This window comes from Acyrthosiphon pisum, chromosome A1 (genome assembly GCF_005508785.2).
Source record: "Acyrthosiphon pisum isolate AL4f chromosome A1, pea_aphid_22Mar2018_4r6ur, whole genome shotgun sequence".
Lineage (NCBI taxonomy): Eukaryota > Metazoa > Arthropoda > Insecta > Hemiptera > Aphididae > Acyrthosiphon > Acyrthosiphon pisum.
In genome coordinates, this window is record NC_042494.1 from 19,825,484 (window position 1) to 19,853,241 (window position 27,758).

Consider the following 27,758-nt stretch of genomic DNA (forward strand, 5'->3'; position numbering starts at 1 on the left):
ATTATATTTATTTATTTTTATACAAATATAGGTATCATATTTTATTTATTCTCAGTGGAGCGAATTATATGAGGTGTTATTATTTTTTTTTTGTCTGTGTCACGTTTTATTGTCGAAACAAGTTTCGATCTTAAACTTCGAGGGTCGTTTCTGGTAGCGAATTAGATCAAGTGGAGTTTGATCATCATTTTCGTATGTAGTGTATAAATACTATACAAATCAAAAAAATTACAAAACAACCTGTTATCATCAGTCGTTCGTAACTGTGTGTAACACTTAGTGTATGGTATATTTTCTCAATTGATACATTACACTCGCAGTTTGCTTTTCATTTAAAAATATCAATTTCACGTCAGAATTATAATTTATAATTTACAAAATGATTTTCTATTTACAGTGTGAGTACCTACTTATAATAATTGTCCCTTTGTTCTTCTATTAAATCTATGAAAATCGCTGAACTAGCCGCTGAATGCGTTTATTCATGGTGAATTTTAACACGCATTGTGCGTATACATACGCCTTATAATATATTATTATGATTAATTACCTAGTATAGGTTTAGGTATTTAGATTATAATTCGCGTAATATATACCTAATATATATTTCTACTTGTATAGGCATCGCCCACTTTAAATACTTTAGAGGAGTTTCACGAAACGCTTTATAATATAAAATGAGAACAAAGTTTGAGTGCTAAACAGTAAAAGTGTGACTTCATTAAACGCTACCTACTTTATATTATATTTTCCATTCGCTTTGAATTTAATAAATCTTTGTGCGACAGCTCGTAAAATAAAACGAGCGCACAGTATGGCATTGTACAGTATACAAGTGTGACATCATCAAATACGTACATGAATAGGTATTACGTTGTTTGAAATTGTAGAATATATATTATATATAGCGGCAAAAAACAATAAATGTAAGTTATAATGTCATAAATGACTCGAACAAATTAGCGATGTATTGTGCAGTAATTATAAATTTAATAACGTCGGTGGTTACGCAGCTATTATTATTCACTTGGATTCAACTATGACATATTATATTGTGCTGATTATGTATTTCTAATTAGTAATTGCAAAAAACAATATACCTGCTAAAATTTAACTATATTTATTATTTATACAAAATGCGTATAAACTTTTGTACAATAGTTAATATTTTATATCAGAAATAAATACGACAATAAATTTATAATATTCAAGTCGTCAAAAATTTCAAAATGTTGTATTTAAATTAACTATGCACATCATCATTGTAAAGATATTTGAAAATTTGAGGGAGATGCGTATTATTATTTATTACGCCTTTTTATATGTACCTATCAGGAATTCATTAAACAGTAGGTATAGGTAATATAGCGTGTAGTTAGTTCATAAACGGAAATCCATTAAAATTAGTTACCTCCATTAAAAAAGAGGGACTAATATTTTTAGCATCAATGTGAGCGAAGGTTTAGATCCCACACAACTAAAAAGCTGAGCCACCCTACCCCGACATTCCACCTATACGTCAGTTTTAAAAAATAACAGAAGTAATATGTGTTCAATTTCCTATTGCAGGTATTGTTATTGGCATAATATGTGGCGGTCTGAAGAAAATAGCTTTAGAGGTTAGGTTGACATTGATCTGCAGAAACGCAAGAGTCTGTCGTATAGTGTATATTATATGATTTTAGGACTTTCGGTAAATTTACTGTAAATTTAGGTATAGTATAATTATTTATTTATTTAACTTAACCCCATAATATGGTGAACAAAATATAAACAATCAAACATTATAATATATTATGTAACACTTTATTGAAGAACGGTAAACAGTTCAAAGAAACTCGATCAAGCATAGACGTAATATACACATAATTATATATTATATTATATCACATAACAGTTTGTTAGTAACTCTTATAGATCCTGGAATTAATTTATAACACTCGTGTTTTAAATTTGCATCGGGTAGATTGTCGTGTATATAATTTATTGTACTACGTCATGAATCGTTATACGTGCACATAATATGATAGGCAAAGGTATATTATATATTTTGAACTTTAAAGCTGATAAGAATTTTTTACAATGTTTATTATGAATAAATGAGAATTTTTTTCATATATCGTGAAGACATCTTTATTTTAAATAGGTAGTGAATTGTGGGTTAAAAACAAACATAACTAATGCATAGTAAGCTAATTATATAGATCTGAGTCCATTGTTGGATCAATGATAGGCGCAAGTAAAGATTGACGAAAACTGATAGATACTGTTGATTGAGTTTGGCATGTATATTTACTAGCGACGTTTTTTCTTTCCAAGTCCAGTCCATAAAATGCCCGGGTCGTGATTATTTGTACCACGGTATGATTCCCCATCGTCGTTTCTTACAAAATTCCTCACATTATCCGATGGTTTACGTCCTCGAAAATAATTTCCGGGGTAAGATGTATCTGAAATAAACGTAAATCAAGTTTTAAGAATTAAAATAAAACCCAAAAACAGTCATTTAAACCACACAGTTATACTTATACATCATGATCCATAGTTATTTAAAGTATTTAAATGTATTTCTGTATGATGTCTATATAAATATTATAAAATATATATTGTCTCCAAAATGCATTAATACTGCTATAGACAAACTAATATTTACTTATACAAATATGAAATTTTCTATAATGCAGTGCTCATTATTCAAATAACAAATGGTTGGTGGTAGGTACCTATAATATTAAGAACCCTATACTGTGTACGTTTTTGAAATGTCTGTTAAACAAAACATATAAAATGTAATGCATAACTTATTGTAATAATCAGTGCCGTTCAAAATATATTTATATATCAATTAAAATTAATTAAAAGTGCATGTAAATTTAATTATAAATATTATTAATGGCACATACATATTATATAATACGTAATCAACAAATTAATTCAATCTGTTTAATTTAAGCCCACTAAAAACAATAAACAATATTACTAATTAATAGTTATTAGTACCTAACAAAATTAGAAATTCATAAAATATTTTTATTTCAGGTTTCATAGAGTTACAATGCCCTTACTGTAGTTAACGGTTATTACTTATTACTTATAAGTTATCAGTAATTAATAATTATAATATATAGGTATTATTATGTGATTAATAATTAATATCATATATATATGATTAAAGTAATTTATTTTACTATTAGGCATTAGTACAAGAGTAAGTTATATTCATATTTGCCAAATTTATATAAAAAAAAAAAAAACTAAAAAATTGAAAATTTCCGTAAATCACTCAAAACATTTAATGAATTTCTAATTCAATATAACTGACTTGCACATTTTCGTGAATTTTACGTATTTTGTTAATATTTGAACTTTAAATGCAAATAAAAAAAAAAATTGTGACTATGATTTTTAATATTATTCATCAGTCTTTGAAACAATATATTAGGAGCCTTCTATTAAATTTTCACGTTTTTTTACTAAACAAATAAAATTTTATTGATATTTATAGAATAAAAACTAAAAAAATTGGAAACTGAAAATGTCTGTAAACAGCTCAAAAGAAGTCTAAATATTTTGAAAATAGTATCGTGTATAGAAAATGGAAATATAATAGAAAATAAAATAAAATAAAATAAATCTAATAAATCTAATATGTATCAAATAGATACATGAAATTTTCATGTATCTACGATTATTTGGTTTAGAGTTACACCAAAAACCAAAATAGATTTTGTTTAAAACCAATTTTGCGTAAAAATTACCGTTTTTCATTATTTTTTGTTTTATTTTTCCCTGCGCTTTTGAAAACTATTGAGAATGCATTAACTAGCTTCCCATCGATCAAGATACTGTTAAATAAAACCGAAGCAGTGTTACAGGTTACTCTCCCAAACGGCAATAACAGACACAAAAATAAAAAATAAATTTAACACACATCATTGTAGTATTAGAATCTAAAGCTAAAATAGTTTGTACCCATATACAATAGTCTATAATATATTATAATACCTACCTAGTTAATTTGTTACTATTTATATTAAAGCCACAATCATTTAATGACTGTCACCGATTTGGCATTTTCAACTATTAGATTGTTATAATATTTTGTTCTCAAAATCATGTAATTTTTCAAATAATCATTTTTATTTTGCTCGCCATTTTCACTTTATAGTAATATAATTAGTTTGTACAATTCAATTTACCGTTTATTATTCTAGAAAGTGTGGTTCTCGTCAAAATGTAAATAAAAAGACGACAATTACAACTATTATATTATCGAGAATGAAGGTTATTATTTTATAATAAGAATTTTTGTTGAAAAAATAATAATATTTAACTTTATAATAAAGCTCTAATTAGGAAAATAAATTAAAAACCGTAATTAAATAATACTATCATTTGGTAGTTAAATTTGTTTTCATAGTTAGAGCTAAAACCGTGTAGTTTAATTTAAGAGTCAGTTAAATACGGGTTAGCAACGTTATTGTCATTAAAAATGTTCCATAGATTTAAGTCGTTTCCATTTGCCATTATTCGATGATTAGTAGTGAGAGGGAGTGGTGTAAAACATGGGCGTTCCATTACAATTTGATAGTAGTGTCACCTCTGGCAAAATATGAATTAAATTGTATTTAATAACACACCTATATACGCATATTAATATTAAATGTTTAAAATGTCAACTGTGTATATTAAAAATATTTTGTACATTATAAAATATGCACAATAATGCACAATATAGCACATACCAAACAGTTTTTTACATCAAATAAACGTTTATTCCGGTTATGCTAACTACAGGTTGGCGCAAGGGATATTAAAATTCCATTTTTAATGAAATCAGCTTACCAATAATTTATGTTGGATCTATCCTAAAGTCATGGATATAGAGATAGATACAACTGCAGTGAGTCTGTATCCGATGCACACATGACAAGGAATTTGTTTATTTGTTTAGTTGTTTGTTTATAAACGAATATAACGGGCAGTGCCCTTTGAATAAAAACTAGGTAGATACATTTTTGATATGAGTATAACAATAGGTAGTAATCATAATAATAAAAATAATAGCAATAATAAATAAAATTCAAATAGTAAAGTAATTCAAAGAAAATGAAAAATAATTAAACAAGAAAGTTGTGGAACGGTAATAGACATATTTATGCGTCGCATTGGTTCATTTGTTTTATGCAATTGCTTTTAAATTGAGGAACATGAAATGCCATGGGTGTATGGGTATAGTGGTGAACACACGAAGGGGGGTTTTAGTGTTCAAATCCCACCTTGGTATTTTTTTACTATAGGTACGCATAAATATTAAATTTAAAAAAAGCGGGTAAGTAGATATCGCTCTGCTGTGCAGTAGGTTATAAATGGGTCGATGTATAATGTTTTGTATTAAACTTGAATTCAATGATATAATATAATTTTATAAAAAAAAATGATTTTGAGCGGAGACGGTTTGTCAGTCTGGATGTTTTATATTGTTATTATTTATTATAGCCTGTAAGTTGAATGTTATAATTTTTTTTCGTTCCTATGGTTATAAACAAAGCGTTAGAAATTAAAATCCCATTTTTAGCGGTTTTTTGTAATTTGTAGTTGGTTTTTCCCGTGACATTAAATAACTATTGAGAAAATCGAAAATGACCTCTTTAAAGTACCATGTTGATCCAATTTTCTAAAAGATAAGGTATAGGTACTATATATTGAAATTGAACCACTCCTTCTGGTAGAAATTTTGTATACAGGATAATAAAAAAATAAAAAAATATATATACCATCGTAAAACCAGTAGCTTTCTCACTCTGTTCAGAATCTAAAATGAATAAAATTTAAAAAAAAAACTGTGCTAATATTATTACACATTAATTAACTACACAAAATGTTTTAATGTAACCTCTCCAATTGAAACAAATCGTTGTACGTAACGATTGCACGATGCCTAACCAAAGATTGATATAATATAAAAGCATGGCTGATCCTGCAGGTCCTTCGAACAAACATTAGCTGAATTCTTTAGACCCTCTGAAACAACATCTCACTTTCGTTTGTTAAAATTATACGACCTACGGGTAAGAAAACGTCGGTCTTACGAATTCAGTTGAGCTATTATAGCTTCGGGCGCAAGTCCACGACTGAGAAAAAAATTATACCGGTGTGCACTCTTAGCATTTGACTCTTCTATTATATACACCTAGGAGACGTTACAAACAAATTGGCAACTCCGACGACTAAGCTTCGGGCAGTCCTATTCCCAAAACAAAACGTATTCGGAACTAAGTGTATTTGTACGGACCATGGAATTCACCGCGAAGACGTAAGGCTAAAATCAGCGAAAGTCCCGCTTGGCACGTATAGTCAATAAAGAAAGTAGATAATAATATATTGGAATTATAAAAGTTTAAATATAATATTCACCACTTATAATTTAATCATCGATACCTACTATAATAATATTCACTGTCTTAACGAGAGGTATAATTTTAAATTTAATACTACGCATTATCTCCTAACTTGGCCCAAGAATTGTTAATAATATTTAAAAAAATATACTTAAATTATTTCATACCACAATAAAACTGTCTATAACAGCTGAATTTTCGATGGTTTTAATACATTTGTATAATTTATTCGCTATATTATAGATTTGCGCTTTATTATTTAATTAACGGTTACAGTTCATGGTTTATTTTAACATTAAGTTATTAAGTATTGAATTATCAGGTATTAAGTTAATGAAATAAATTTAAAGCATCAAATGTTCATGCATTCAATTATTTAATTTAACTACCTATTATATGTTATAAAGCTCAATTGCTTAGTTTTAAATTGAGTACCTCCATGGCTCCAATATAACACTTCTGTAACATTAAAATTGTATATTACACTAATTAATTATTTAGTCATTAGTTAAATTTGAATTGTTAATTATTAAGTGCTAGGTGAGTATAGAAGTTTAGGTTTATGAAATTATTGAATATTAATTTAATCAATTGAAAATATAATTTAAGTGATTCGATTTTGTCATATTTCAATATGTTTTGAAAAATGAAAATATATTGAATTTCATTTTTTAATAAACTTGAATCATAGACCCAAATATACATTACGCATAGGTACCTATTACATATTATCAATTATCAGAGTGGATATTACCAAGGATTTTTTTGTTACAAAATGTATGACACCTATTATCCTTGTGAGTTTATTTATACCGTGGTTCTAATAGATGAAAATAGATTTCCGATACCTATCTACCTATAATATTACTATTATGGTAGTAAATCACTTGAGTAAATAATACTTTAAAACTAGAACAGTATTATGATAATTGGTAACCATTTTCGACGGACATATAATTTAAATAGTTTGTCGTACGTAAAAGAAATCGACATACATTGTACATGTTTATGATCAGACAGATTACATTATTACATTAATCTAATGAAATAATTGAGTGAAATTGAGTACTAAATTGTAGCACTGAGGCAAATAATGAGGAATCACGCCACGTTGTTCAGAGCAATAAACTTCTGAATTATAATGTACCTACGGAATTAAATAATCATATAATAATATTATACGACTGAATTATAAACATTTTCAAAAAAAAGAATGGATAGACGATTTATGAATAATATTGGAAATAAAAATAAAAATAATTAAAAAGTTTTAATATAATGTAGTAATCATCTTGTGAGATTCACAATAGTAGTTAAAATACCGGTATAAGGTTTGGAAATGTAATTAATAATTTCTGTTCGGTTTGAATAATAAATTTGATACGAATCTTAAACGAAAGCAGAGAACCCAAAATATTGGTTAAACGTAATTAATTAATTATTTTCGAGTTCAATCACTTATTCGGATAAAAGGAGTGTTCCAAAAGTATCATATGGCCAACGTATAGATTGGAAATTTGACACACGTTATACTCTAAAAAAAGGTCATACTAGGAATTTTACACTTGTTTTTTTTACCGTTTCGAAAAATAGCAACGAAACATACATAAAACATTTACGGGGAAAATTAATTATTTTAACTTATTTTTTACGCCTAATCGATAAGTATGGATTTCTATTTAAACATCTATGATAATCATAACAAATAGGTAATATAATTTTAAATAGTTAAACATTATAAAAACTAATATGAAAAAAAAACTTATATCATACAATATTGTTTGCATAATATAATTTGATTTATATTTTATGTCACTCACTAATATTAATTTGGAACTTTCCGCGTATTTATATAATATTGAATAAATTATACGGACAGAGTTAATGAGGTTACACACACTAGACAATTGTGCAAGTTGTACAATGTACCTACCACCGGGCGTGGGAAAAAATTGATCTTACATGTTTTTTTTACCATTTTAAATATCGGCAGTTTAATATGGTTACAAAAAGATACAATTGATAAGTGATAACTTAAAGATAAAATTGGTAATACTATATATTTTCATCGAACACAAATTGAACTTCCAACCGACAGTCGGTGGTGTTATCAAGCGTCGATGGTATAAGTACTACTAATAATTAATTTATTAGGTAAATATTGTGTAAAGAAAAAAAATTGTCGCACATCCCACACTACATTGATTACTACGTCCTACACATAAATTTCCAAAAGTAAATCTAATAATTTCACGATGGGTTCGCAAGCGGTTAAATCTAGCCGGTGTCCTAGCCGATTATTTAAATCGGATTGTTATTATAGCCGCGTATAATATTATATAATATAGGTAACAAAATATATATAGGTACCGTATAGCCCGCTACGAAACGGTGAACGAGAAAAACAATTACTTCCAGACCGACGGGTCTAATATGTATTAAACATGTTAAGCACTGGTCATTCGCCTATTCCTATACAATATACCGGCTACAGCTTATTTGAAATCCGATTAAATATGACAGATTAACCTTTCAAGAAAACAAGCTTCCAATTATGTTTACCCCAGCTGCAACTAGGTCTGTGTGTTTATATTATTCATTACGGAAAATCCCTCCGAAGTGTTCGTATAATTTATAATATGTAAAATTATTATTTTAACATATTGTTAGGTATAGGTATTGACTACCACCTATCACTTGTCTGCAGTCAATGTCGAGCAATAGTTCCCAAAACGGTATATTAAACTGCGTTGAAATGAGAAAATTACTAAAAAATACTTTCGTAACTGATACCTTTAGCCGATGTACAATTTTAAAATTAATTTAATTTAACTTAAACATATAGTTAGGTAGATTATATGCTCCTAGCACCTACCGGTAGGTATTCACCCCTATCATTTGTCTGAAGTCATCACTGTGCAATGACTCCCCAAACGGCATATTAAATTGCATTAGAATGAGGAATGTATTTAAAAAATACATTCTCAACCGATGACAATAAATTGTAGGATTGATGACGTATATTATTATTTTAATTTCTAATCGAGTGTGAAATATAACTTTTGTTTCTGGTATCCCCTGTATAAATTAATAACGACATGTATATTTTTTCTTTTGAGCTTTCAAAATGTGTAGAATTCATTCGTTGCAATCATCTTGTTGCACTCTTATACTTTTTAGACTATATATTAATTTAAAACTCCAAGTTAAATATATGCTGGAAAAAGCCTATGATGCATTATCAAAGATAGAGATAAGTTAGTGAGTTTGATATTTGTATACGGTTTCTGTTTGTCTTATGAATATTGTTTGATATGTCGAATGTATAGGAACAAGATACATTTAAAAAATGTGTATAATTATTTCACCCTTGTTAACAATCAACAAGGTCGTCAAGATCACTAAATCGTTGATTAAAAATGACAAATAAAAAATAGTATACAATACGTTTTATTATAACTCTATAACTGTAACCATTTTTTTTTTTTTTATTAAACTATTAATATTATTTTGTTTACAATTTATTAGATAATAGGAATACCTATCAGTTCTAAAGTATAGGAAAACGTTTATTCATATACGCGAAAGTAACGTTATAGATAAAATACCGTCGCCGGCATGGCATTACCTACGGGTGCCCAAATCAAAAATTCTGCCAAAACAAACACACATCTGTAAACAAATCTATAGTACCCTCCCCTACAGTCCCGCAGGCTAATGATCTTAGTAGTTGAAGCCTTAACCTTAATTTAAAAAAAAAATTATTCTAATTTAATTAAATCGTAAAGTGTCATCACTAATCAAAAGACAGCTTCTTCCTTAAGTTATTATTGCTGTATTTTTAATCTATACCATTACATATTAATGTACTTATTTATAAATTATCGTACAATTTATATATATTTTATAATAAATATAAACAAAAAGTTGTAATTACGTTTGTTTTTGAAGTTAAAACAACTATAGAGCCTAAAATCATAAGCTGTTAGCCAATGAAATTAAATATTAATTAATAATTTATCGTGCACTATTAAATTCACAAAAAGATTCAAATAATTTTATTTTGGAATTGAATTAATGTTTGATGTTATTCCATAGTGCTAGTAAATATTAACAATTATAAAATATAATTACCTAGAGTATTGAAACAAATTTATTATTATAGTTTGAACCAGAATCATTAACGCTTTCGTTCCATCAACTTATTTGCAAAAAATATTTTAATTTAAATAGAATCAGTTTTTAATGGCTAAAAACTTTAGATCATCTTTATTATTTTATAAATTAATGATATTGTTACAACATATAATTAAAAAATATATTGCATTAAAACATTCACACGTGTAAACATAATGTAATTAAAATGTATTTCGATGAAAACGTAAAAGATTTATGAATTATGTTGTGTTCAATTATGATATGGCATTATGAAAATTTAATTAAAATTTGTAAGGGATTATCTCTTACCATATTTCCGTTGAATATTGTATTTGGATTGTTGATTTTCTTTCATTTGCTTAACATTAGCACTTATATTATCAAAAAACTGCTTCAAGTCACTCATAACATCTGTTTGAACAAAAAAATATTTATTAATTTTAGAACAAATATACAAGGAAATCAGTTCATATAGTGATGATGCATTTTTTAATAATTTTAGATCATACATTATTTATTTTTTAAAGAGAATATTTCCAACCTATACATAAAAGTGTGTATACAATAATTAAATATACAACTTTTTTATTTAACGTTTACATATTTTATTAAAATGAAATATGCAACTGAAATGCGTGAACGTTCATACAGATACGACAATTCTGATTCACACACGGAATTTATATTTAGTTCATTTTTTAGTTAAATCTTGAATACGTATTAAGTGTGAATTAGGTATTTATTGTGTTCCAAAATTTAAACGTAAAAATATTTAGATACCTACATAAATATACATTTTTCCCAAAAATTAAAAAAAGTAAGACAGTAAAACTATACCCACTATTTTAAAATGTATAATATTACATTGGAATTCAACAAGATCTAGTTAAACTGTGTTATATTTTCATTTTAAAAGATAAAAAGTAAGTAAATATATGCATCTACGGCGAAAAGTCTTGTAAAAATATTCTCTCATCACGAGTGTAGGCGTTTAATAATAAATGTATTTATGTTCACATTTGTTATAAAATAAAACATATTTTGTATTTAAAAATTTCTTTGAATACCGTTTTATATTATTAATACACCAAAGTATTTTTTAATATTCTAATTGTATAAGAGTTTTTTAATTTCGTTGAAATCATGTGATACAAATGAAATAATAAATAATATTTTTTTATATATTTCAATTACATTTAAATATTTGATTAAAAATATATTAAGTCATTAGGACGTTGCTGAGTAGATATATAGTTAAATACAAATTATCAAAAAGAAATAATATTGATCATAATTTTTTGTTCAAAACTGTCAAGTAATAATTTGTGTTGATAGTTCAAACTTCAAATCATCAAAGTACCTACCTATGTGTAAGAAGAACCCGTTAAAAAATTACTTCGTTAAGGAGATTCATGAATAATATGATTAACCACTAAGTTTTAAGGAGGCAGATCCATGCGTGCTCATTTCCATTTAATATCAGATAAGCAAACATACAGCAAGAAACTTCTCTAGAATATTAATGCATGCGATGGATTAATAATTAGATAAAGATTGAAATTTTGGAAATTATCACAATTTTTCTCTATAGAACATAATATAATAAAATAATTTGTACAAATATATTTTTATCAAAATAATTATAAAAAACAAAAAAATATTAAATAATAAATAAATAAAAATTAGTGTATACCTACTCTCGTCGACTTACCAATACTTTCATATGGAGTTAGAGAAGTTTGCGTTCGTTTCATCAGAGATGAAAATATGTCGGAACTTTTAACCTTCTTTTTATTTAATATATCTTTAGGGATATTACGTTCCAATAATTCTTTATCAAAATATAGTAGATCCCATATTGATTTAAGATTACTTTTTTCGATACCTAAAATAATAATAATAACACAATTTATAAATATTTATCATAGTAAAATATATTTTTATTAACATTATGCATATTATTATTTCAGCGTAGATTTTAAGAAAAATGTGAAAATACTGCGAATTTTACGAAAACCAATATATATATACATATATATATATATATATAGTTATTAATGTACCAACTCAATTCAATTTATTTAATAATAATTCGGTTGTACAAATTAATAGTAGGTACCTACTAGGAACTTTGAAAATGTTAGTCATTTCTTGGTAACGCAAATATGTGGAATATTATATTTAATATTAAAATTAATTCACCACAATATTTCTGAGTTATTATTTATGTAAATAATTTTAACGTGTAGTGGTAAATTAATTTTATTTGTTAGCGTTAAAAGATATTTCGACGGACCTCATGAATGACAACTAAATAAATAAATATAACAAATAAATATTCAACCAACCTGAACAAATTAATACTACCATCGTGGATAAATAATATATAGGTGTACTCTATAGTATGTCAAATTGTAAGACAGTTTCCATATTTCGATACACTCATTATATTCTTAAATTGCATAATGTAATATGAAATCAACCCCCCCGTTTTAACTTCGGTATCCAAAATCGCCATTAACCAATTAATAATTAAAATAGTATCAGTATACTATTTGAGTCTGTGAAGCGAATGGTCGGTATTCATGAGCCACGATGACAGTGATTATAACAGGTATCACAATAGACCGAATAAATTTTTTTTGAACGGGGTCTTGTATAGGCAAAACAGGTACACGTCATATCTGCAGTCTTGTACTGAGGAGGATATAATATACTATATTATAGTAGGTAGTATACATCAGTATGTCACTATACGGGTACTAAGATTTTTACAAAACTATGATAATAAACGCAATGTAACGAATCAGTAATAAAAATATAAAATAGTCTTATTGTCAATATACTTATTGATGAACAAATGTCAAATAATTCAATTTAATACATTTATTAAAGCTTCTAAATAAACATAAAAACAGCAATTCAGTATTATAAAAAAACTGCACACTAATAATTATATATATATATATATATATATATATATATTTATTATAGCCTATACTCTATAGGTACATAATATTTATATATATATAATTATTAGTGTGCAGTTTTTTTATAATACTGAAATTGCTGTTTTTATTAAAAGTTAAATCTGGAAAAGGTTAATCTTAATTTAGTGACGATTTTATTCGAAACCATTCAAAGATAAGTATGATAAGTATTATAAGTTGATTTAAAACAATTGTGGTTAGCGTGTTTAAATCATCAACAATAAAACAACATCTACAAGTTTTTATTTTCAAGATATTATATGAAACGTTATTTTTCAATTTAAAATATATTTTTGTTACCAAAGATCTTTTTCCATCAACCTATAGAAAAGTTTATATTTGCCTTCCTTATCTCATTTTTTTATTTTGACCATACGGACAAAGTACACACAACATAACAAGTGAAATTCATATAGTTCAAATATGAAATATTATGAACTTATATCCACATATTTTTTTATATTTTTATAATACCTGCAACTAGTTGAACTTGAAAAATAAAAAACAGAAATATGAAATTTCATATACGTGATTTGGTCTCAAGGTGAGCTACCAATATTAGCGTGTATCAAATCCACTTTTTATTCTGAACTATTTAAAGTTAATAAAAAAAAAAAAGTCTAAACTATTTCAGTTTTTACTTTTTGGGAAATATACATATATTGGTAAATGAAATATTTTTAGTATTGATATTATACTTAAAATAATTTGTTCTGTGAAATAACACAATTTTGTGAATTTTATATTGTTATTCGATCAAAACTGCTTTTAATCTATAACACATATTTTGTTTTAATTAAAAAAATCAATAATTTTATGGTGGATTTTTGAACAATTAAACATTTTTTTATTGTTTTTATAGAATTAAAAGAAAACTATAGAACTATAAATACTATAAATACCATACGTAATAATTTTTTTTATAAATAAATAAATAATTTATATTTAAATATAAATATAAATATAAAATGAACAGTTAATGAATTTTACGTTCGTAAAGCTAAAAAAACTTTTTGAGAATATTATACTCGTACAAGCTATAAATAACAGATACGCTTGCTCTAATATCTAAATCCAATTATTAAAATTATTTTAACCTGCAGATATTTCACAACATAATACATATTATATTGTTTACGAAGTGTGTTTCATTCAAAAATATTTCAATTAAAATTTATTTTATATTTATATTTTTTATGACTGGAATTTCTCAATTCAAAATGATAAAAACATTTAAGAAATAAATTATATTTGAAGCTCAGATTAGAAATGGTTTTGAAAAAAGTATTTTTGCCGAAAATTATTCTTGAGCGCTATAAAAATGTCAATAAGTTATATGCAATACCTCTAAAAAGATTAGAAATTGATTAATGTGCATTTGACAGTTCATTTTTAGAATTTTCAATAGTTTTTGATAAAATCTAGACCCTTTCTGGGTTCACAAGGTCCACTCGAAATAGTATTTCAATTTTCGAATACAATGATTTATTACTACCTTAAAATGTTTAAATCCTTCGTCCAATGAACCACATAACTATCGACTTTCACATGATCAAATCTAGGTTTTTAAAATATATAGTAGTACAAATATAGTTTCATAACACTTTAAACTTGAAATTATAATTTAAAACAGTTACATGTTTTAATTACACTACCTGTCTGTTATATTTAGAACCTAAACTTCTTCTAAAAAAAATTTCAGTCACCCCAAGGTATTACATACAAATATACAATTTGTTAGTTACTCGTACTCGAATAATACTATTTTAATATACCATTTTGGTTCAAAAGGTATAAGATACTAAAAATACAGTTTTAACTTATGGTTACACTACATACACTGGAATTCCTGGGAAGGAATATTCCCGCTGCCGGGAATTCCTGACAGTGACGTGATTGGGAATACCAAAATCTGTGAAACATTACAATTTATTTCAGTTATAGACAGGTACATCTCTTAAATTATACAGGGTGATCCATTTAACGTAAGACACTATATCGTTTAACCATCTACTTTTCGTATAACAAGTGTCTTACGTTAAATGGATCACTCTGTATATTTTATACGCATAAGCATAATAATATTATATTACTTCATTCATTTTAATAATTTCAAAACTGTAGCATAGAATAGTGTTATTGATAATTAAGTGCAGTTAATATTTTTAGCAGAAAAAACGAGTTATTGTGTCCAGGGTATATACCTATATATACTTCTGGACTACTGAAAGAACCTTTTTAAGTGGTTTTTAGATTCTGAAAAGAGTGAATAAACTATAAAAAAAATATCGAATAAAAAGGTTAAACAAATGTTTTGTTGATTATTCATTGTTATCGTAACTCTTAGAAACGCCAACAAACGTTCATACGACACACACAAATGCCTTAGTGTAGGGTGCCCGTATTTTATTTTACTTAAAATGGTACAAACGTTTATTTTAGATATAATTTTAATTGAAATAAAACGGTTAACCACAAGTTTAAAAATCATTTTTTTCCTATATCACACACAACGTCTACAATCTACGATATTCAAAATAACTCAATGTTACACATTGGAATGAGTGGTTGAAAAAATTACCGACTAGCGATGAATGATAGCAAAACTGTACTGCGAGATGGAATGGAAAAACAATCAACGCGACAATGCGTATTGTCAATAAATTATTGATGTCAAGAGCCGGAATATTATTTCAAAATTGATTTATCCAGTCAATCGTGTAATCGACGTGATTATTTTATCATTTATCAAAACGATTTTGTTTTTCTACTAGAAATATTATGTATGACAAATTAATGTTGACATAAATAATTTAAGTTTAATTCCAGGACAATTGGCCGTACCAAAACACTTTGTCGGGACCCCAGGATAAATGGACAATAATATATTCAAAACCGGCACAGTTCTAACCTAATGGCTAGCTCTGCATCAATTGTATCTATTCGCTAGTTACCACTAATTACCACGGATGATATTTACCTCAAGTTGTGTATACTTTAGATGTTATATTATATGAGCTAAGGTCTTCAACATTTTTAAGCAGCGGGTTTATTTATTATTTTTTTTAAAACCTCGTGTACCATTGAATTATATAGTGGTAAGCAAAAAAATAAAAAAAGGTTTTCACTTATCAATAATATTACTAGTTATGTGCATGCTTTATTCTTTAAAATCTGTTTGTGGGCCTCGAATACTTAAATAAAGATATGGCGGGTCGCGGGTTAAAGACTCCCGACCCTTGGGCCTCGCACAGGATGTTCAGACGTCTCGGTTCTTCAAAAGCTTATCATGGTGCCCCAAAAATTACTACCAGGATTTTGATATGTCAAGAAAAAATAATTCATTATTGAAAATTCGTATCGCGTAATTTGATAATTTATATTACCTACCTTACTGCAGCGCGGTATATCCCGTTTTCGTCATACCTATTCATTTAACAGTGATATTATACTCGAGTGTAATATTGTTTAAAATATCGCAGAAATAATGAAAGTAATAATAAAATAAAATAATACAAATGTTCTATATTTTATTTCTATTAACAGTTATAAAAGATTTGTTGAATGAAATTATTATTTAGTACTTAGACTGTTTATTGCTTATTTATTTATTTGTATTGTGCTAATGTAATTATAACAACAAAAAAACCAGTGAATTTTAATGGAATACATAGATTTTACCAATATAGAATCGATTACGCTAGAACATTATATTATATCTTAATTGAAACCTAATTAATGTTTTGCTTTTAATATTTTTAAGTAATATTATAGTGCTTTTATAGATTCTAAGCGGAGTAATAAATCTATTGGTTTGAACAGGGGGAGGACGCCATCTTATTTTGAAGCATGAAAATGCAAAACAAGGTTGCTCGTAAATTGTTCTTATGTCAATTTAAAATAAATAAATAATAGCACAATTTATAAGGCGCTTAAAATTCAAAATTAGAGAAAATTTGAAAAAAAAAACATAAATTTGTATAGCCAAGGCGTGAAAATGTAATTCAAAGTTTCTCATAAACAGTTCTTACAGAAACCCAAAAATATAAAAAATTATATATTGGTAGGATTTCGTTTTATGAATATTTGAAGTTTGAATTTCGAAGAAATTAAATTAAAAAATAAAATAAATAAATAATGACACAACAGCGATTGGATTTGAAATGTCTATAATATAGCAATAAAAATATATAGTAAAATATATACTTAGTAATATAGGCTGACAGACTGTCTCCTCCACTCAGAACCGTTTTTCGAATCCAATATTTTACCATTGAATTCATATTTAACGCTTCTATTACAGTATTCAACTACGAGGCACACTCGACACCGACTATACAGCAATGCGGTTACTTGCCAACTTTTTAAACTTCAATTTAGCAAAAAAAAAATTGAATATTTAAATGAAATATCTATTGTTTAGTCTTAAGATGCGTCATAATAGCTATGATTCGTCCATGCAGTTTCATTATGATTCCCGACAGTTGTGTTTTCTCTGGAATTACTCATACTTTCTGTGATTATATTTAATTTTCAAAATGTAATATTATTATTTTGTTTGTTGTGGGAAATATTTTTTTATAAGGTTATTGATTTGATTTAGCTCATAAGTTTCATACAGGTCATGCCCACGCACGTAACTGATTAGAAATTTGATACAAGTAACAGGTATTCAAGAGCTTTGCTTTGGACAATGTAATGTTTTCTGTAAAAGTTGCAAACAATATAAACACAGTAAATGATATATCATAACAAAATAATTTTTTTATTAATGTTTTACTTTAACATGACTTATTAAAATTTAAACCAAATACGACAATCCTATAGTATACTTACGTTTGATTTAAATATTTAATATAATCATTAATCATAACTCATGAAATATTATTTTTATGCATGATATAGCTATTATTTACCTTTTCAAAATTTTGAATGGTTTTTGATTTATATATAATTTTATATTTATAAATATACATACCTACATTAAAAATAATAATTATTGCTTAATAATATTATAAAACTATATTTTTGTATAATCGTATACATTTATTATATTATATGTCTGTTAGTATAAAAGCTATATAAAACAATGAAAACATTTTTTTGTGTCTTATGAAGTATATAATGTCTCGTCAAATTTTCTCTTTTATCCATGTAAAACAATGACAAAATCCAACATAATATATGTTTGCTATTTATTCTTTTAAACGTCGACTTAATAGAAAATAATTGGGAAAACCTCAAATGTTTTAGACGTTTCCAAAACGTATGTTTTCGGTATCATCTAAAGAGTATTATAGGTCTATGTGAAACTTTCGTAGCCCCAACATTTACGTTTTTACGTTAACTTGTAAAATCAATAAAGAAATATCATAATTTACAATATGAAAAGTTACTACGTTGTACATCAAAAACTAAAATATATTTTTAAGTGATTACATGTTTTTTGAAACGTGTTCATATATACATCTAGTATTAATACGAAGGGTTATGAAATATCATGGAAGAAGGTTTTCTCTGATGTTTTATTTTTTATTGTTTTTTTAAAAAAAGGAAAGCAAAATGTTGCTTCTCATTTATTATCTCAGAATGGCAGTTTTCATATTACTTTAGAGTGGATCTAAGTACGAATCATCAGCCGGAATCAAATATCAAGAGGTTTCAAGAGACTGGAACTACAACAAAGTCCACTCAACCGAAGCCCATGTAAAACCACCGATATTTAGTGTTATGCATATGACAGAGAGAAAATAACAATTTAAAACAGCAAATCAACATTTGAATTATCTCAAACCTGCGAAACTTTCATACATGTTCTACATTTTACAGTGTATTTATATACAATATTATGCAATATAAATTAAAAAATGTATTTGATATTTTATAGAATTATTCAAGGGAATATTTTTAAACGGTTTAATGTGAAAACGAAAATATTGAAATCCCAAAAAGTTTAATTACCTAGTGGAAAATTAATATTAATTAATTCTTATGTTATTTATTATATTATAGAAACATAGTATCAAATGTAATTCTATTTTGTTTCATACCACTAAGGTTTTTAATTGAATATATTAGACAGCTGATGTTGGTGGGAGTTCCTTTTTAACCTAACGTATCATTTATCCTGATTTAATTTCATTAGTTGTACTAAGTCGTAAAAGCAAATTTTTCATTAAGATAAAATAAATATTGGCCGGAAAAGATTTTTTACAAACGCAAACCATAATAAAGTAAACGCTATTATCAAATAAGCAAAAAAGTGTAAAAACAAATTATTACAATACTGTTAAATGCTTTTGATGATTCCTATTTGTTAAATGCTGTTAGTGAACAGCGTGGACTTAACATTTTAAAATAATGGGTTATGTTATTGTAGGAGAATAATTTAAAGCAAAAACATTATCAACGGACCATTTATCACCATTTCAGAATGTTTGGGGTCTAAAAGCATTATTTTGTTCACTGATGTGATGGTAACTTGAATTTAATTTCGTAGTGGGACATTTTAAATTTTAAATTTTAATAGCTGATATAGAAAAACAATTAAACAAGTTTATACTTCTATGAATAATAGGTATTATTTTATGTTAAAATAGCCCTCTGGAAATATTTCTATGTATTCTAGGCTTTACCAGAGTGCATTTTCATTATTTTCTTATAATATACATTAGCTTCAATAAATTAAGTTAAATTAATATACTATTGCATAATAATAATATATTTATATATACATATTGTAATTTAATTACGAAAGCAAATATTATTTAGTACATTTTGAATAATTTTAGAAATAATGCTTATTGTTCTGCATCTTAATACTCTACCTATTTAAATATAATAATGTTATTTATCTCATAATCTCTTAAATAGAAAAATATACAATAAAATAATACGGTTTAAAATTATTTAATCGTAACTAATACAATTTTAATAATGTTAATAGGTACATATAACATTTAAATACATTTACAATATACCTAAGTTTACTAAAAGTAATTAATAATTTGTCATTTAATTATTACATATAATATTATATGTAAATAGTAAAACAATCGTAAATATATTATGCCTTTTATGTATAAGTTATTATAAAAACGTTTGTTTACAAAAGCAAAATTGAATTAATACCACAATGAAAATGTATACATTTTTTATTAGTTTATTTAATGAGAAATTATTATATTATAATAAAATGTCGATGAATCAAACTTGTAAAGCAGAAAATTAATCTAGTTGATATTTTATGAAGTATAAGAAAACCTTAGTAATTTGTAAGCGCAAACATATGCTCATATTATTATACAATTGTACAATTTACGAAACAGTTATTAGAATCCAATGTATAATAGTATAAATACCTAATTAAATATAATATTTGAACACTAATTACATAAAAAGAATAACTAAAAAATTGAGTAAACACGTAAAAATTAAATTTTATAATTTTCGAAAATAGGTTCTACATATATTATTTTAGAGTATGAATATGAACAGAAAATATGGTATTAATATATTATATTTTTGCATAGAAAAATCAAATAGGTAATGCATATTAAGATTTATTAATTAAATTCTACATCAAATAAATAAAACCGCTGTTTTTGTACACAAATTATTCAGTCTTTTTGTTTTTCTACTTATTATTCAGTTCATAAAAAAAAAAATAATAAAATAAAACCTTAAAGACATTTGGGTATTTTCTGGTAAAAATAAAGAAATAAAATTATAGTGGCTTTGAAATGTATAGGAGTAGTTAAATTGTATTGGTTTATGAGTAAGAAAAAAAAATATAATATATTATATAATAACATATAATGTTTATTATACATAAAATATTTAATATTTATATAACAAACTCAATATGGTATATGCCTATATTATCTGAATAAAAACATTTATTGAAGTTTTCGAAAACCAAGTTATTTTTTTTTGAAGTAATCAATTTTTTTCAACTAGGTTATATGACATGAATATAATTTTTTTTTTGTCATCTCCATAATTTTATTCCGTTCCGTTTTATGCGTGCGCACTTGAACATTTTACTATCAAAAGTACAATTTAATATTTTGTTAGAACTTTATAATTCAAGTATATTTTAAATTTTAATATTATGAAAATTCTTTGTACAATTAGTATCTGGATTTTTATGAAAACAGTATCTCAAAACGTATAACTAAATGTTCAATAATTTTTAAATGAAAAAATTCGTTTAATTTTAATGTTGCATCGAATTTCCGATTTATTCTATTATGTATATATATAAATATGTATATATTTGTATATAAAACATGTTAAAAATGTACACAAAAATAAAACAATGGTCTATTAACCAATATTTATGTAAATTATATTATTTATATTACATTAAAAATACAAAGTATTAATATTAAAAACATAAAATATTGACAAAAAATATTGTATTTGCAGTTGCTCAATGAAATTAAAATGTATATTATACTAGATTTCACGATTTATAAGAAATAAAACAAATGTATTTCATATTGTTTAACTATGTTAAAAAAATCGGGGTTTCTTCAATTCTATATTTCTGGCGTTTAACAATAGCAATTTTAAAAATATCTTATTACTATGGAAATGATGTACAAATCGTATAAACATGTCCAAATATTACTTCATTGTATTTTCGTTTTAATTTAATGGAGTAAACATTCATAATAAACGTTCATGTGTATTCATCGAATCATTGATACTATGGTAATATGTATGAATAATTAAAGACCGATTACGTGTTGGACATTAAATTTAAAAAAAGTTTATTAAATATAAATTAAATATTTGTAGGATGTATAATTTCCAAAAGTAGGTAATACAACATATAATATGAATATGTAATCAAGAAATATTTTCAGTTTGTAAAGAACGGATCCTTATAAATATATAATATGGGTAAAAATACATATTTTGGTAAACACGTATTTTTAAAACGTAATTAATGCAAAGTATGCTTAGGTACATATTACCTATTTATTTTTCTATTACCGACGTTCTTTTTCACGAAAATAAATTGATTTATTTTATTTATTATGTTACTACTTTATTATTTTAGTCAATCCAATTTGTATGAAATATTTTTCAGAAAAATTAAAAGTAAAATTATTAATTTATATTAATTAAACATATTTATACAGTTACGAATTTTAAATTTTAAAATATAATTATAATTATAGCACCTACAACATTTGTATGTTTAATATTCATAAATTTCTGAGTTATTCATACTTAATATAAGTATATTATATTTCAGAAAATACTCCCTTATTAACTATGAAATCTTAAATTTTTAAACGACAAAAAAAACTAAAAATGTATTTACAACCGTTATAAAGTACACAAATAATAAAAAGTAAATAAATATTTCTGCCAAATACCGAATACATTATAATTTGACGTTATGAAAAAAATAATATTTTTATACAAATATGAAGGTATTTAAATATTGTGTAAAAAAAATAGATTTATTTAAACTATTTTATTATTTAGGTACTTCAATATTTACTATAGTATACCGTATACATTTATTAAATTAAAAATATAGAATCCAAACATTTTGTATTTATATTTCGTTTTTTTTTTAAATTGCCCCGAATTCTTCTAATATAATTTTACATCAATATTCTTTTTTATGTAATCATGAGTAAAAAAAAGCTATTTATTATCTTAAAACTAGCTATTTAAAAATTATAATTATTTTTATGTTCGAAAAATAAGGCTTGATAATTTAAGTACTATTCAACTCTTTTACATAAAAATTGTTTATGAATTATTTAAATAAGAATTGCTTACCTCCAGAATTTTTGTGATTTATAAACCAAGCATTATTTTGATTGAGCAAGAATACCGACAAAGCCAGTGGGATTAGGACGTTCATGACGCGACGTTTGAACACGAATGACTTAATCTTCTCACCTAAGGGTCTGTGAAACACTAAACTGCACAAGTAAACACAGCCCATTCTTATGCCTCCCACTCACTACTTTATTCTTCAATAATATTGCATTTTCATTTTCGTTTGCAAGCCTGCGGTAATAATAAAGGCCATTTGACAATCATCAAGTACAAATATATTAATATAATGTTTAAGTAATATTATTTATAGGTTCATGTATGCAATTTATTCAAGAATAACAAATAATAATCATAACATTTTGTATTGGTATAAATAAATAAACGTATATTAATATTTGATATTTATGGTTTAGTTAATAAAATAATAAGGTTTTAAATTACTAAATTATAAACTATAATATTTTTATAATCTGTGTATTTAATACAAAATGATTGATCTTGTTATATTCGTTTTAAATTTGTATTATTCAACCGTAGAAAAACCGGTGTATTTAAAACGGGTTTTAGTAAAATAAATCCCTAAACATAATGTCGTTGTACAATAGGTAGTTACTATACTTAAGAGTTTATATAATATTTAAATACAATATAACTTAATGCATATTAAAAAAGAGACCAACTAAGGCTTGTTCACGGCTCTCTTAAAATTTGAATGCATTATTGTATTTTTTTGTTATCAATTTTGAGCGGAATTGGTTTAACCCAAAATGGTCGAAATTGTATTCAAATTTAATATCATATTTACTTAGGATTTCTTCAGTTTTTTTGTACTTTATTTCTTGAAAATGATTAGGAAATTCAAAAAGAGGACTTTGTTCAATTCACAAACCCTCGTTAAACAGTGTCAGTTAATTTTCTGCCCTGAAAGTGTTTAACCAAAGAAACGGAAATCATTATTAATTTTTAATTAATTGCTACATTTTTATTAAATTTGTATTTAAGTTTTTTTTTGTATTTATCGGTAATAAAAAAAGTATGAAACCATTTTTTATATATAAAATAAATTACTATTCACGTATTTAAAATATATATTCGAATTTTTTTTTTTTTTGTAAGCATTTAATATAATATAATAATAATGATAAATAATAATTTTTTTATTCTAGTAACAAGAAATAACATATAGTATAACAAAAAATTAGAAATATTACTAGAAAGTTACTCTACACTGAGGAAGAACGAAAATTTTGTACTTGTCAATATCAACTTTAAGAATGATTTATAACGAGTGTGTATATGTTTTTAAAGGTTGATAAATTAATGTTTTGTACTTCACAGTTTTTTTTACCAATCTGCAATAGTTATTTTGACATAAATTATTTAATATCATTAAATAGTAGGTAGCTAGATTGTTTTATCGATCATAATTTGACATAATTAATGCTTAACTTTTTTAATTCAATAGCATATAAATATTTTCAATTGTTTATTCAATAATAACTATTATATGTTTTATGTATATTATATATATAAATATATAATATATAAATATGATATTGGTCTGTAGTTGAGTTCTTTGGGTCACAATAACGGTGGGGGTTCAGTTCCAAAATCATGTATTACAATCGATGAATTATTAGCATCCACCACTGATTCAATTCTTCCTTTACAGTAAAAACAAACTCGTGAATAAAGTACGTGATGATTTATACATAATCTGAAATAAACGAAATTTAATTTGTATTAATACATGTTCAAATTAAAGTTCAAGATAAAATCACAATTACCCTAGTTCTTATTTACGTATTTATAATATCAGTGATAAACAAAATTACTGAGTACTCAACATAGGGAAAAAATTACATAAATATATATTATAAAACATTTTGTATACAAAGTGATTCATCAAGCATAATTAATATACTTACCTACTTAAAGGACATATTTTCAAATTCTTGAGATTTTACTCACCACTTAAGGAGTGTCCTGTGGTGAAACAAACTTCTGCTATTCAAATGAGAACCCCTTTTTAACTTACTAAATTAGTAGATGGTTTTTTTTTTTTTTTAATATTGATTTACTTTATTCAAAATTTGAATGAATAGTTTTTTAGTTATTAAAATGTTCATATTAAGAATAATAGTCTTTAAGATTGGTTTTATAAAAATATAAAATAGATGTAATATTGGATCTGGTATTTACTATACCTGGGCCATTTTTATAAATTATAAATATTGATGGATTAATAAAAATTACTTAAATTTTTAATTGCCCACTGCCACCTTATCTTCACAAATCCATTATCAAAAACACTCGTTCGTTATTTATATAAAAAGTAAGTTGTCATTCGAAAAACAAAAGTATGTATTTATCTCCACAGGACACTCCAAAATTAGTACAAAAAAACTAGAAAATTTTAATATATGGTATTATGGTCTTTAAGTATGTTTAAAAATCCCAAAAATCAGATTTAGAATAACTGCGTTGTTGGAGAAGAAAAAGGAAGTGAGTATGCTTGATCAATCTCCTGTATATTGTTGGTATATAGGTAATAGATATTGTAAGCCCAAACTTCGTTAAATAAAAAGCAGGTAAGTGGGTGTCGCTCTGCTGTACGGTAGGTTACAAGTGGGTTACAGTCATGGATGGTGTTAACTGTTAAATATGAATTCAATGATATAAAATCACTGTATATGAAAAACGATTCTGAGCGAAAACGTCAGTCAGCCTATAATATTACTAAGTATATTTAATGGTATAATTGTGATTACATTTTTTTTACTGCAGTTAGGTATTACTACAACAGCAAGTTAAATTAATTTTTACCGAAAAATTTACATTTGAAAATGTCATTGTGTATAATGTGTATGCAATATAATTATATACTTTAAAAGTTTCAAGTACTCACGAATAATATTTTTAAATTACAACAAAATAACTAAAATCGTTACTCTTAGTTTTAATACCTATGTAATTTTGTCCAAATTTGAACTTTAAATGTCTGAAAAAATAACTACGTTTATATATTTTTTTGATTTTTTGGTTACAGTTTATAATTTTTAACTACAATTATTTTGTCAAAATTAGAATTTTAAATACTTATAAAAAAAATATTGTGCCTTAAATAATCTTAATATTTAATATTTATTAACTGCTATAATAACAACTTATAAGGAACCTTGCAATACATTTTCTAACCTTTTTACCCAACAAATACAATTTTATTTAAATGTATAGAATAAAAAACTAAAAAAAAATTATTTTTTCGACCAACTAACACTTTCTTATGAGAAAATATACTATTGAAGAAAATCGAAGGATTTTTAGTGTACCAATAGGTGATGACAGATATAAAAAAAAAATTAAAAAAAAACACACACATCATTATAAAATCAATACATTCATCGCTCAGAATCTAAAACTTGTATACCTAATGAGTAGGATATTCATCAAAACACACATGTTTAAAAAAAACTCGTATTGAAACTTGTTAAATTTAAAATGTAAGTACATAATAATAATAATATATTAATATATATAGGTACATAATAATTCGATTAGAAGTTAGAACTGTAAAAGAAGAGATATTCCTTATTGTATAAGGAATTATGTATAATGCACTAGCAAATTTTAACACAAGGTATTATCCTTAGATTAATTTATCGCAATTATTTGACTGGCAGCACTGCGGGCAACCAGCGATTATATAATTTTATTCGGGAAACTTTGATTCCCAGAACGCCTTCTCTTTCAAAAGAGATGATAAATAGTATTAAATAGACAAATCCCCAATGTTGTAATATAACCCACAGAGACTTATTATGTGCTACTTAGTTTATAAAAAATGTAGCATTTTTAATATGAGGATTGTGAATTTTGCAGATAAATTAATTTGCATTATAGTATTAATTTATGTAAGTAAGCAGTTAAGCACATGACTTTTCATGCATTTAATGTATTCTGCCCACGTATTTTTGGCTTTTATATAGTGTCATATATTATAATAATTGTTTTAAGTTATACCTATAATGAGTATTGAGTACAATTTTTAGGACTTTTTAAAATTATTATGATTTATAATAACTATTAAGTTGACTATAATATGAACATGAACTCACTTGCAGCATTGGTGTTTACACGGTCTCAAAGTTACATTGTTTTTATTTGAATAACATATTATACACAAATCCTCCTCATTTATGCTGGAAGCCATAGATTTATGGCATCTCGTGTACCAATTCAAATGTTGGTACATATCGCCAACTTTTTTAAGTTCTTCCTCAGTGAAATAAGTTTTATCTAGTAAAGACAGAATATGTTAAACATTATAAACTAAATATGTACTGTAGCCTGCAAAACATAATTAACGAATATTTAATTATAAAAGTAAACAAAATGA

The 27,758-nt window shown here is 25.3% G+C and overlaps 2 protein-coding genes across 2 annotated transcripts; both read right to left on the reverse strand.

Moving 5' to 3' along the window:
- Positions 1-2,117: 2,117 nt before the first annotated feature.
- Positions 2,118-23,615, reverse strand: LOC100570337. The gene is made up of 4 exons (XM_003245114.4): positions 23,357-23,615; positions 12,271-12,444; positions 10,869-10,970; positions 2,118-2,450 (listed from the first exon to the last, which is right to left on the reverse strand). Exons 1-4 carry the CDS (start codon positions 23,523-23,525, stop codon positions 2,296-2,298), a joined length of 600 nt encoding a protein of 199 aa, XP_003245162.2. The 5' UTR covers positions 23,526-23,615; the 3' UTR covers positions 2,118-2,295.
- A 971-nt stretch (positions 23,616-24,586) lies between these two features.
- On the reverse strand, positions 24,587-27,730 carry LOC107883980 (E3 ubiquitin-protein ligase RNF123-like). The gene is made up of 2 exons (XM_016805147.2): positions 27,478-27,730; positions 24,587-25,076 (listed from the first exon to the last, which is right to left on the reverse strand). Exons 1-2 carry the CDS (start codon positions 27,612-27,614, stop codon positions 24,941-24,943), a joined length of 273 nt encoding a protein of 90 aa, XP_016660636.1. The 5' UTR covers positions 27,615-27,730; the 3' UTR covers positions 24,587-24,940.
- Positions 27,731-27,758: the final 28 nt, after the last annotated feature.

Coding starts and splice junctions, on each gene's coding strand:
- LOC100570337 (XM_003245114.4), bottom strand. CDS start 23,525: ATGGGCTGTGTTTACTTGTGCAGTTTAGTGTTTCACAGACCCTTAGGT. Junction 12,445..23,356: donor AAATCACAAAAATTCTGGAG/GTAAGCAATTCT, acceptor TTATTATTTTAG/GTATCGAAAAAAGTAATCTT. Junction 2,451..10,868: donor CAATATTCAACGGAAATATG/GTAAGAGATAAT, acceptor CGTTTATTTCAG/ATACATCTTACCCCGGAAAT.
- LOC107883980 (XM_016805147.2), bottom strand. CDS start 27,614: ATGTACCAACATTTGAATTGGTACACGAGATGCCATAAATCTATGGCT. Junction 25,077..27,477: donor TGTAAACACCAATGCTGCAA/GTGAGTTCATGT, acceptor CGTTTATTTCAG/ATTATGTATAAATCATCACG.